General features: G+C 44.4%; 1 protein-coding gene across 1 annotated transcript in view; it reads left to right on the forward strand.

The window, feature by feature from the left end:
* Positions 1 to 13196, forward strand: part of Efl1 (elongation factor like GTPase 1) — a 125101-nt gene extending 111905 nt beyond the window's left edge. The window contains exons 19-20 of the mRNA XM_021166823.2: positions 8230 to 8414; positions 12226 to 13196. Coding sequence (XP_021022482.1) covers positions 8230 to 8414; positions 12226 to 12414 — 374 coding nt within the window. The 3' untranslated portion in view covers positions 12415 to 13196. The remainder of the gene's footprint in view (positions 1 to 8229; positions 8415 to 12225) is intronic.
* The last annotated feature ends 379 nt before the right edge of the window (positions 13197 to 13575 follow it).

Here is a 13575-nt window from a genome sequence, read left to right on the forward strand (position 1 = left end):
TCTCTCTCTCTCTCTCTCTCTCTCTCTCTCTCTCTCTCTCTCTCCCTTCTCTCCTTTCTTCCCTCTCTCTTCCTTCTCCTTCTCTTCTTCTTCCTCTTCTTCTTTCTCCTTCCTATTCCTCCTCCTCCTTCTCCTTCTCTTCCTCCTCCTCCTCTTCTTTCTTCTTAAAAGAAATTTAGGCTTGTATCATAAAGTTCTTTAGGATAAAGTGAATATCTGTAGCAGCATTTCAGAACAGCATGACTAAGCAAGTTAGGTCAATTTAGTCAGAGGCTACTGAACAGCAGTGTGCCCTGTAATGGAAATCTCTAAGTGTGGGCTACACACAGTGACCTCCATCCACTCTTTCTGAATGTTGCACCTCATATAGCCTGTCACCTAACTAGTCCATTGCCAGACCTTAGTCTGCATTTCCCTTGAGAGCCTCCTTAAAGAGACTGAGATGGAACTGAAATCAAGAGACCTTGATTGCTTCACATTCTGGAGAGCTCATCTGCATTCTCTTTTACTTGGCAATCTGTATGCCCAGTCTATTTCTAAACTTCTGGCAGTGGGCAGCTCATGTAATTCCATGATTAGACAGTATCTCCTTTATTAAGCATGGCCAGTCTCCTGCTCATTTTGGCCATGTCTGTACCACCTCATCTCTGTAGAGTTTGTATTTGTAAATGTAAGGTTCCCAGTCTTCTGCTCAGGAGGAAGCTACCCTGGTCCTCCAGCTGTTTCTGTGGGTTGTGGCCTTTCCATTCAGTACTCCTTCAGACACATTTCATTCAGCATCCTTTCTAAATAAAGCAGCCACGTCTGAACCCATCACCCAGGAGACCAGCCAGGACACAAATACCTCTCACTCACTCACTCACGTGGGTCAGCATTCTTTTCATGAAGTTTAGGACTGAGTCTCATTGGCCCTATTTTTGTTTTCATAGACATGTCTTTCCCACTGTTTCTGCAGAATCAGTGCTGGGGACTTCATTGTGGGGTGATTGCCTGGACTCCGCAAAAGATTAGATCTCATGATCTCCTATATTTATGTATCAACAGTCCGAGTCTATATAATTAATCCTCTTGTTACATGTTATATAATAAGCAATACAACTATGCAAAGGGGAAAATGGTCAAAAATTTAAATTTATCACATGAATTCCTTACCCATTTTTGCTGTTTTGTTTTGTTTTTCTGCATAAGTAAGCTATTAGTGGACAAAGTGTTCTGGTGAGGTTGCAGTCCTTCATGTCAGTGATCTCTGGTTACCAACTTAACCAGTTGTCCGAGAACTGCAGAGGTCTTTTCTCACCTTTCTGAGAGTAGGGTCACGCAGGTGTAGAGAACAATGCTTTCTTGCTGTTACCAGGAGTGTCTCGCTGGCTCTTCCCAGTGTGGAAGCTTGGGAGCAGTGAGAGGCCCCTCTGTGCTGTGTTAGTGCTTTTATTTTGGTAGGCCCAGCCTGATGTAAGCATGCTGGACTCGCTGCTTCAATCAGCATCCTCCCCCACCCAGTGTGCATACTCCCCCACTTGGAACATGGACACGGGCTCTCAGCTCTTGTCTCACAAGGATCATCTGGAATTGATCCTTTTTCTTTTTCCCTGTCCTCAGGATCAGTTATCATGTGACTTGTTGGTTTTTATGTTTGTTTTTTCTTTTCTCTTTCTATGTTCAAACGGTCTTTCTAAAGCCTACAGTCTGTGGAGGTCCTCCTTGTGCCGTCACTCAGGATAAGAGCAGCATGTTTCCTCCCCAAGCCATCAGTCCTGCATTTAGCATTCCAGGTGGCGCTTGCGGGTTTCTTCTACACAAACCCTACACCACGAAGCTGCATTTCTAACTTTTGTCCTTTGTTTCCCCGAAAAGACCAGTTTTCAGCATAACACCGAAGCCAGAGGCAGTTGTCCTGTTACCAGGTTGAAAGTCCCAGCAAACTGGTCACCTGAAACCACACCCAGCCCCTGTGGTGACTCATGCTCCCTTGGGTAATACTTCAAGGTACCAGCTGTCTTCCAGTTCTTTTCTCTTCACATTGGAGCACCTCACCTGGCTACCAGACACAGCCTGTGGCTTCCTGGAGCCAGCTGCTCTTCTGCGTCCAGTTGTTAGCATTCTTCTTCCTTTGGAGTGAAGTATGGCTCTCTTTTGTCGGAGTGGCATGGAAGTCCCACTGTGACAGGCCTTGCATGTGCAGCTATGTATGTGGTTTGGTTAGAACAGATTGGTCCCCAAAACCAACTGTCTACCATCACCACCACCATGAGTCTTTTTGGATATCTTTACCTTCCCTCTCCTGAATTGCTTTGAAGTCCAGTTCCTGGAGCATTCCCCTGAGGCCTGTTTTTCTCCTGGCATTTGTATCTGTGTGTGTGTGTGGGGGGGGGGGGGTGTCTCTTTGGTTTGGACAGCCAAGAGTCCAGAGTCCGTCAGTGAAATCAGCTATTGATATGTGCTTTGATTTTGCTTTGCTTTTTGTTTTTCGCTTTTTTTCTTTTTTTTATTTCTTTTCTTTCAAACTCCATAACATCAATTGGAAAAAGCAATAGGGAAACTCTCTCTGTTCCTAAAGCCTTTTTACTTCTTGCCTAGGTCGTCCAAGATGGCTTCAGACTTTGTTGACTGACTGTTCCTTTTAATTTTCTAAGAATCAATGATTTTAGGTCCTTTTTATTTAGCAAATATGGATTTCATTTTACATCTTAATTTTACATCTTAATTGTTCCTATACAGATTACTAAATTATATATATGATCAAAGTGGGAGATTTTGTAGGAAAATACTCATTTCCAAAGTAGTTTATCTTGAAAAAAGATCCCAACAAAATGTCCTTTTTTACTTTTAAAAACACTTTTCTGCTGGGCGTGGTGGTGCACGCCTTTAATCCCAGCATTCTGGAGGCAGAGGCAGGAGGATTTCTGAGTTTGAGGCCAGCCTGGTCTACAGAGTGAGTTCCAGGACAACCAGGGCTACACAGAGAAACCCTGTCTTGAAAAAACAAACAAAACAAACAAACAAAAACCACTTTTTAAAAGGTATCTATGGCTCTATTATTGTTGTTGTTTATATAGATACAGTTACCTTGTCTGTCTTTGTCTTTCTTCAGACCTGTTACTCTCTGGCATTATCCTCAGCTATAAAGATACTTATTGTCTGACAGTGCTAGAATTTGAATCACAGCTGTGCTTGTTGGCCTATTTTGACATGTAGGAGTCGGTGTTGTACCTGTTAGAGTAAGTGCACTGGACCAAGCTGGAACCCCTGAACATCACTGTACTTTCAAAGCCCTCTTTTCCTCTTCATCTGGAGGCCTTTGAACATGTAGCCAGTGTCATGATTTTCCACAAGGGCTTGTTGAGCTGCATGTGTTAATCTTTAAGCCAAACATGATTCTTGTCTTGACAAAGGAGAAGTTAAGTAGACAAAGTTTAATGATTATAAGTGGATAAAGAGTAAAATCCAGTTGTTTAGTGCACTGGTTTTACAGTGGCATGTTATACAAAATTAGGATTAGTGGAATGGAAAACAGGATGGGTCTTTCCAAAGCCATGGGATGTTGAAGTGGGCCTGACTAGCCTGAGTCACTGCAGGCTCAGCTAGCCAGTATCTGCTGAGGCAGCATGCACAGGTGCACAGTTGAGCTAATGCTCATTCCTGATTGACTTTAGAAACTTCTCCGTGCTCCCTCTCTGAGCCTAGACACTGCTGTTAAACCCCTACAAAATGACAGTGTTAACTCTGTCCCAACTAATTGGGGGCCTGAGCTAGTTCTTTCTGAGTTTGTGCTACTCTGCCAGTTCCATACCACCTCTGGGTTGGATTTTCCTTTCTGCATCTGTAGGTAGTTGACAATGACACTACGAATGTAAAGCTACGTGCAGAGAGTGTCTGAAGACCTTCCGGGGATAGGTCAGCCTGCTGTGAAACTTCCTCTGACCCTGTAACTGAACTTGTTTGTAGTAGCAAGCAGCCTGCAAGCCCAGTGTCTGCAGCTTGCTTCAGCTCAACTTGATCCATCCTGTTAGCTGCATTTGCTTGAGTTTACATTGTGGTAGCTCTGTGGCAAGAGAAAGCTTTCATGTGGCCTTGTTCATAAGACTTAACACATATCCACAGTGTCTGTGTGTTTGTGTGTGTCTGAGAGTTGTCCACGTGTATTACCTGCAATAATGAATCATTTTTACTATCAATAATGAATGAGATGAAAGAAAAACATCTTCCTTGCAAGTTGGCCTTTTATTTTCTATTTTTTTTATTTATTCATTTATTTATTGTTATCCCTTTCCTTAGAATGCTGTGCATAGTTGTGACCTTATAGTATAAGTAACTTAGTATTTTTACTGTTCTTTTTAAAGCATGCTTCGATTTGGCCACTTACTCATAATTTTCACTTTAACCTCTGCATAATTCCTGTGAACTTGACGTGCTATAATTTACTGACCCATCACCCCCAACTTGGAAATTCATTATTTCATCTTTGTTTATTATAGAACACAATATGCTGTGAACAGCCACTTTGTTTTCTATATTCAGAAAGAAAAGGCTTTCTTGGTCTCCCATCTTTAGGGACTGTAGGTTAAGCTGTTAGAGTAGAAGATGTATGTGAATCTGTAATGCTGTAAAGACGCTGCTCTCTCTCCATGGAGCTGACATGGAGAGAGAGGTTCTAGCCTTCAGCATCAGCAGTGCAGGGTGTTCAAGAGTGTCCTTGAATCTGAAGAGAATATTTATGGGTTGACCTAAGGGTGACATAATCTACGCTGAAGGAGCTGTGGCTCTGAGTGGAAGTCCTCTGATGTACACTGGGGGCTTGGGTTGGGAAAGCTCACAGCTGTGGTCTCAGGGCGGGCTCTGTTCACAGGGGCTCAATTCCTCGTAATAACCAGGCCAGGGACAGGCTGAAGCACCAGCAGTGTAGTCATGCCCAGAACCCTTCTAGCTGAGCTGCTTCTGCTGCTGCTGTTTTCCTATAGAACTCGGGTCTGAAGTCACATGAACAAGGGAAGGACTGACTGGTCTGACACTTCTGTCCCAGTGAAGGGATAACAAAGTATTTACAGTGAGCAGCCTGGGTCAGAAATGTGCGTTGATTCCCCACTGACAGCAGTGGCAGGGTTAGAAGGTGTCTAAAGGTGTCTTCCAAGCTTTAGGCACAGCTGTCCTGGGAGCCCAGTGACTATGGGAAGTTTTCTTACAGGGTTTTCCTTTCCTAGGTGATCCATCGCTAGGCCTCTGTTGTAGGATGTAGTTCTAGTAGAATTAAAATTGAGTGGCTCAAAAATGTATGGTTAATTACATTCAGTTTCAATTACGAGTATTGATCCCAACTGTCGCTCTGGCCCCTGGAGGAGAAAAAATGGCAGCCTGAGAACCAGCAGTCACCTGTTTATCCTCACTAGCCCTTGTCACAACTCGTCCTTGTCACAACTCGTTTACCTGTTTTCCTAGTCTTTCTTATCCTACTGCTTCCCAGTCACTTTCATAAACCACCTTAGTTTTTTTCCTAGAATGTGGGGCTAGGAAGACAGTTCAAGATATAACTGCTTGTCCCAGAAGCCTAAGGACTAAAATTCTAATCTCTAGAGCAAATGCAAAAGCCAGATATGTGTCGTAAACATCTGGGATTCCAGCACTCCTAAGGGGGAGCGGAGGTGGAGACGCTAGGACCCCCAAAGGTTCATGAACCAGCTACCGTGGTGTACACAGCAGAAAAACATCAAAGAGACCCTGTCTTAAACCACATAGAAGGTGAGGACCTTCTCCTGACCACCATGCAAATACTGTGGCTTGTGCACACCAGCATGGACACATATTAACACACACACAATAATAATAACAAAACGTTTTTCTTAGAATAGAATAAAATAAAGATGACTTGCTCACATGTACTGTGTATTTTCATAAGGTGTGTGTGTGTCAGAGACAAAAACTATGTAGCAGAATGGAGATTATTTTATCAAAGCAATAGTTACGATTTTTTTTTTTCCAGCATTGGCAGACTGCTCTTAAAATACTGCATTGTGAAAGGCAGGTAAATAAGTCATATTGTCTCATTTAGGGACACAGCTGAGATACAACAGGAAATTCACAGCCTGTCAGTGAAAGTTAGGCTTGGTATCTGTCTTCAAGTGGCTGAAAGGCTGGCTTATAGAACAGGGATCGATCACACGTGTCCCATGAGGTAAATCTAGGACTGGTAAGTAAGAACTTTAGAGGATCTTCAGATTTTAGGCTCAGGACTTGTCTAGCTTTTAAAGATAGATGGGTCTACCCAGGAGCAAGCCAGGTTTAGGTAATACATTTTGAATTTACTTAACTTATCTGGTAATGTTTGCTGACTTTCATGTTCCTTCTAATTTACTGCTTTACGATTTTGTAGCTCACATTCCCAGTACTAATGACAAGGTAGGATCTATCCCTAGAGAGTGCTATGTCTTTTTGCTTGGATTTGAGTTTAGAAGGCCGTCAACTCTACTGTGGAGTGCAGTTAGCATTGTAGAGCAGGGCTGGAAGGCAGGTGAGAAGCCTGAGGTAGGTAGGCTTAGGCATCTCCCCTAAAATTCCCTTTCCACATAGACAGTATTTGACTTGGCTCTCTGACAGAGTTTGTTCGAAGGAAGACATGAGGCTTCCCAGAGTGCTCACAGAAAGTTATGTCTTTAGGAGTTACAGAATTAAACATTGGTGGCCCCGGGCTTAGGTGTGTAAGGATGTGCACTCATCCGAGGTCCCCAGTGCAGCAGACAGGCCATGAGAGTCAGGTTGAGGAGCACACTGGATTGGAGCATGGACATTAGCATGCAGTTAGAAGAAGCAGTTTAGCCGGGCGTGGTGGCGCACGCCTTTAATCCCAGCACTTGGGAGGCAGAGGCAGGCGGATTTCTGAGTTCGAGGCCAGCCTGGTCTAAAAAGGGAGCCCCAGGACAGCCAGAGCTAAAAAAAAAAACCCTTTCCCGAAAAACCAAAAAAAAAAAAAAAAAAAAAAAAAAAAAAAGAAGAAGCAGTTTAGTAGAGCTCTGAGCTACTCAAAGAACTTGTGTGTCAAAGAGCATTTGAAGAAGAAGTCAGAAGTCGCCTGCTTCAGAAATGTGGGGCAGGGAAAAAGAAACGGTAATAGGCAATGGAGAGGCAGTGCCTTCCGTGACTAATAGAAGGGTCCTTGTTTTACTCCTCAAGGCCATGTGGCACATTTGTCTGCCATGGTCTCCATTGCTCCTTCCCTGTCATTGCCAGCAGAGGGGATCTGCAGAGAGGAGCGTGTGAGACAGTGCTGCTCTGAACCCTCAGTTCCTGGCTTAAGAAACAAAGATGAGTGAATAGAGGTGGCCACGCGAGACACATTCCCTTACACTGAGGAGAGAGAGGTCTGAGCTCACTGTGCTGCCTGGGGAGACTAACTCTGCCCAGCCGCCTCTGTGCACTTAACACACACACAGATCACTTCTGCAGTCGCAACCCTTTTTTGAGCTGCAGGTAGAAGGTGAGGCTGTAATGAGCATGCCTGCTAGCTGCAGTGAGCTCTTCAGGCTTCTCTGTGATTTTTAATTTATCTGTTTCCCTCCATCATTCTGCTTATTAGTTGAAAGGATGCCCTGAGCACACACAGACATCTGTGCAGGATGCCATGCCCAAGGGGCAGATGTGTCCCTCCTGAGTGTAAGGCTGAATCTTACCTAAGACAAATTATAAGTGTCAGGCAGAAGAAGCTGCTAAGACTCTTGTGATGTCTTAGAGATTGCTACCAGACAGTAAAGATTCCAAGCATGGTTCATCTCCTGGGGTATAAATTACCTGTTCTCAACACTACTTAAATACTGTCAGCTTAGGAAAAATAGGAGCAAATGCTAACATAGGTATGGGTTTTGATTGGTATAAAAATGCCATTCATTGTCAATTGCTTGGTTTCTGAGCTCAAATGGTGTCTTAACACCATCGTATTAAAAATAGTGACTGAAGCATTTTAATAGTTATAGGAATCCAATCACACTTTTTTCATTGGATTTCATGCCCAGAGATAATTCTGCTTGTAATTCCAGAGGCCATACCTCTCATACTGCATGGTGGGGATTGTCACTGGGGGGGCACATTTTGGACTCTTGTTATCTTTTATATGCATTTTTTTCTAATTTTGTTCTTTTAATTAGCAGTTAAATATTCTTGGTATCATTACTAAGCATGCAAATTGTTGTGACTTTGAGTCAAGTTGTGATCGGTGGATGAACTTAAGGAGTTTTGGTTTTGTAGGCCGAGTCTATGCCGTGCTGTCAAAGCGAGAAGGTCGAGTGCTTCAGGAAGAAATGAAGGAAGGGACGGACATGTTCATCATCAAGGCTGTGCTGCCTGTGGCGGAAAGCTTTGGCTTTGCGGATGAAATCAGGAAGAGGACCAGCGGACTGGCCAGTCCACAGCTGGTGTTCAGCCACTGGGAGGTGAGATGCAGCCCCACCTTCCCAAGAGCCAGGCAGAGGCTAAGTGAAGCTGGCTGTTATTGGCACGGGGCCCAGGCAAGGGGCCTGTGAAAGCCAGCTCATAGCACCAACCCAACATGCACTCTGTCTATAATGTAAATCGGAGTTACAGGGCATTTAGTCCATTCTTCTCTTGCTGCAGACATACATTAAGTTAAAGAAAAATGACAGCACTTTTGAATGTGAAACTCGAACGCTTTTCCCTTGGGGGTAGGAGGATGGGGAGAGATTCTTCCAGCATCAAGGGGAGAACTCTTGAAGGGAGAGCTGCAGAATGAAGTTCCTGTCATTCTGGGGAATGGCATAGCTCACCACAGCCTTTCCTTGACCACAGCATGGAGTCAAGCACACAGCAAATTTTTGTGCAGTCACAAAAGGACACTCAGTAGGTGCACTGCAGGGAAGAGAAGGGTGTTGTGAGTACCGTGTTCTGAGTGTGTGGGAGGCATGGGGTAGGCCTTCCTTAAAGGAGACTTAGCCATTAACTAGCAGAGAGGAACACTCGGCCAGGAAAACTGAGGAAGGAAAAGCCTAAAGCCCAAGAGAGGCTGTCTCAAAACAGCAGTGCTTTCTTGTTTGTAGGAAACCTCGGTAATTCTAGCTGCCTTCTTCCATGATGGTGTGTAGCCTGGGAGTGTTACTGTCTGCTGGGCTGGTGGTTACGTGCTGTCTCTGCTGCTTACTGGGACAGTGCAGAGACTTCACTTCTGGGACAATTTATGTGGAGCCACCTTTGAAAATGATTTTATTGAATCTCTTTAAATTTGTATGAATGGGTCTAGAAAGAAGGCTCAGGAGGTGAAAACATGGCTCTGCAAACATGAGAACTTGAGTTCAGATCGCTAGCACCCATGTGAAAAGCAAGTATGACTGCAGATGTCTACAGTCCCAGCACTGGGAGGATAAGACAGGCAAGTTGTGGCTCACTGACCAGCCAGCCTAGTGAAGACACCAGGCAGCTTCCTCTGGTTTCCATGTACACATTCATGGCCGTGCACCCACACATTCATATGCATGCAGTACACACACACACACACACACACACACACACACACACTAAAGGTTGTCCTTCATTTCCTGGTTGGCAAATACGGTATGGAGAAAAGGGATAAGGGATAAGACTGCTCTAACAGAGGCATCCCAAAGTACAGTGGGCCACTCAGGCAGAGGGTATTTCTCCTTCCAGTATGAGGAGGCAGTGCAGAGTTTGCACATGGCTCCGTGACAGCCCAGCTCATTCATGTCTTTCCTTGATGGTCACACCCATTGGTCTGTCACCCACCACAGCTCCATCCCAACCAGAAGGGCTGGGGCTATAGAAACAGTCCCAATCCAACCCTTAGAATACAGTTTGGATTTTCCTCCTTATCCCATCACCCAGAACCAATCATATGACTACATCTAACAAGGCCCCCACCTGAGGAAGCTGGGAAATGTAGTCTTTAACTAGGAGTCCACAGACTGTTGCCCCTTGTCTGTTATTAGAAGATAGCCTTATCAGCTCACCTGGTATTTTCTGTAGCTGCTTTCAAAAGAGTTAAATTGTTAAGATAGATTTGGGGGTGTGTCTAGCTCTTACAGAAGTACCCCTGCTCCCCCAAAGCCCATGTGGCCATGTGCCCATCTGAATCAGGAGAGTAGACGCTCGCAAAAACAGCAAGGTATATGGTAGGTGAGTGCTTGCACAGGAGCCATGCTAAGCTTACTATACTTTGTGTCTCAGAATCTTTATTTTTTTGAGCCTGAGTTGAACTTACACACTTAGTAATGTGTAAAAACCGTAGTGTCTGTTGCATCTGCAGACAGTTATTTAAAAAAAAAAAAAAAAAAAAAGACAATAAATAATTTTAGAGGGGATTTTTGTCAAGAAAACTTCTGTCCTGGTTGTGATGCCTTCTTTCTGTCCTTATCTTGCCACCTGCCGTGGTCCTATTTCCAAAAGCTTCAAATCTTTGAAAGTCTTTAAAACTGCATCATAATTCAATGTCACTGATCTGGTACCCCCACCCCCAGTTAGGTTTAGAAATAACATGGTTGTTGAGATCTGCCTTCTCACTCCAAGTATTTTTTTCATTTGTGTTCGGGCATACCATATAATTTTCAATCAAGAGCTTTTGAGAGAAAGTGCTTCAGAAAATAGAGGAAATGAAATTACAGGCATTTTCCACGAGGAAACCTTTGAAGTCAGCGATCTCATAATTTCTTTCTAAGTTTTACCCTTCTTGCAGAAGGGGGAAAACGGAGCTAATAACAGACACGACAGAGAAAGCGGTCTCAGCCAGCGGTGCTGCACACACATGTCAGCCCAACCCCAGAGCTACCATTTCACCCTGAAGTGACCTGGGGGAGAGCGCTAAGAACGGTGGGACAGAGGGCTAAGGACGGTGGGACAGAGGACTAAGGACGGTGGGACAGAGGACTAAGGACGGTGGGACAGAGGCTCCCAAGAGGTTATTATGGGTGTGGTGATTCCCACCTGCTGGACCCAAATGAAATGGAACCCCTAAGCCTTCTCTAGAGCTGTGGGTGTATGTATAATATACATATTTGTGTGTACATGTATGCGTCATGTGTATGTGTGTGTGCTCATGTGCATGTGTTTCCACACACATGTGTCTATGTGGGCAACAACTTTCTTGAGTGCCCTCCTGTTAGTTAAAAGGTGGTATACTCCACTAGCTCTTGATTTGGAAAAGTTGATCTGAGGAGTGAGCTCTGGGCAGTCAGGTTCAGTGTGAATGAGTGAGGAAGAAGGACCCTTCCATCTAACCTGATGACAGTTCCTGCTCTACGGTGTAGAGAGACCTTTCTATACTTGCAAACTAGACAGCCATAGTGCACCGGGCTTCTCTTCCTCCATCTCCCCTGTGTTGGAGTGTCTTTGGCGTATTAATGCAGGTAGCTTCAGGATGACCACACAGGTGTGAGAGTGGTGAAGGTGAAGGCAGAGACCCTAATCAGGTTAGATCTCAGCACACAGCATGAGCTCATTACAGCCTAGACCCTCAGGGAGTTTCCAGGGAATATAGTGCATACAAACAGCAGCCCTGGAATTGTCTAAGGAGAACTGAGCCAACCTCAGATGGCTTCAGCGGAGGTCCCAGCAAGGTAGGACCCGTTACACACAAAGTCCTGGGTATGAGTGTGTGTGTGCGTGTGTGTGTGTGTGTGTGTGTGTGTGTGTACATATATGCCTGTGGATGCATGTGTGTGTATGTATGTGTCCCCATATATATGTTCATGTGTGTGTGTGTGTGTGTGTGTGTGTGTGTACAACAACTCTCTTGGGTGCCTTCAGTGGTCCTCAATACCATATAAACCAGACATGGTAACACACTGGTAATCAATCACAGCACCTAACAAGTAGAGGCAGGAGGGTCAGCATCTTCAACAACTGAGTGATTTCTGATCCATCATGGGCTACATGAGCTATCACAAAAACAATAAGCAACACCATGTTTGCATAAGTTGATCATTATTGGAGACAAAGGCTAAGTTAGTGAGGCCATCAGTCAGATAGCTGTCTCCTTTTCATTAAAGATGGAAGCATTTCTTTCATGCTTGTGGAGTGTTGCCCTGAGAACTCAGAATGACAGATGTTCCAAATCTGTTGAATGGACACCTTTTTTCACAGCCCCCATGAGTCTTCATATTTGTGTATTATTATTCCTAGGAAGATTAAATGCTTATTTCTGGACTGTTCCATTAGCCAAAGGCTGATGAAATTTAACATCCACCTTACCTAGCCCATCCTATTACCCTCTCTTACAAGGTCATTCCCAGCGACCCGTTCTGGGTGCCAACCACTGAGGAGGAGTACCTGCACTTTGGGGAGAAGGCGGATTCCGAGAACCAGGCCCGGAAGTACATGAATGCCGTGCGGAAGCGGAAGGGCCTCTATGTGGAAGAAAAGATTGTGGAACACGCAGAAAAGCAGAGAACCCTCAGCAAAAACAAGTAGCTAAAAAGAAGTCACTACTGCTGGTGGCGGGGCCTCTTCTTTTTAATGAATTAACAAGTATTATCAAGGGTCTAATCCGGGAAAATCTCACTTTGGTAAATTATCTGTGTGGATTCACTTTCAATAATAAACATGGTCTATATATTTTAAAGGCATCAGAGAGCATAACTTTCAGACTGCTTGTTTAATTAATTCTGTTTCACAGAGCTGATTACATTATGAAGAGTTAGTACCACAACCTTCAGCAGTTAGTCAAGGCTGCCCTTGGTGCTAAGCACTGCTGAGCAGACACCATAGGCGGGCTTCATCTCTAGGGCCTGAGTGGCTGCTCGACTCCCATTAGCTAGTCGTTTGTCACGTCGCAAGGGTGTCCTCCTGTGAACTTCACCTGAGTTACTGACTTAGTCCTCAGTCAGAGTTTAACATCATTTGGAGAAAACACTTAGAGAACAGCTGCTTCTTCGGAAGTGCCAGTCAGTTGCAGTGTTAGTAACAGCAGCCCGAGAGATAGCCTGTGTTCGTGCTCCTTTACAGAGTGCCCGAGCCTTCCTAAATTAGAGTCCTTGAACGTTGTGCCCTTGACCTTTCTATTAAAAACAGAAAGGAGTTTCTGTGGTTGTCTCTGCCATTCCTTCTTAAACACACCAAAGAGCTAAAAGCCAACGTGCCTGGATCACTGCCAGTGTTTTAAATGGTTTTCCTGTTGTCTGAGTTGCCTTGTTAAGATATTCCCATTCAATGGACAAATGAAATGTGATCAAAAATCAAGTCTGTAGTTTCTGATACTGCATAATAATGTTTTAGTCACATGAAGGATTTTTATCATAAAATTGTCACAGGTAACACTTTGAAATATCTTTAATGGGTATTCTTGGGTTTTTTGGTTTGGTTTGGTTTGGTTTGGTTTTTGGTTTTTCGAGACAGGGTCTCTCTGTAACCCTGGCTGTCCTTGAACTCACTTTGTAGACCAGGCTGGCCTTGAACTCAGAAATCCGCCTGCCTCTGCCTCCGGAGTGCTGGGATTAAAGGTGTGCGCCACCACTGCCCGGCCTATGTCACTCTTAATAGTGGTTGTAGACACTTTATCTTTAATCTTCAGATCCTTGCATAGCTGGTCATGTCTAATTGACCCAGACTTTAGAGACTGTCTGCTTAAATTTA

This window comes from Mus caroli, chromosome 7, assembly GCF_900094665.2.
Source record: "Mus caroli chromosome 7, CAROLI_EIJ_v1.1, whole genome shotgun sequence".
Classification (NCBI taxonomy): domain Eukaryota; kingdom Metazoa; phylum Chordata; class Mammalia; order Rodentia; family Muridae; genus Mus; species Mus caroli.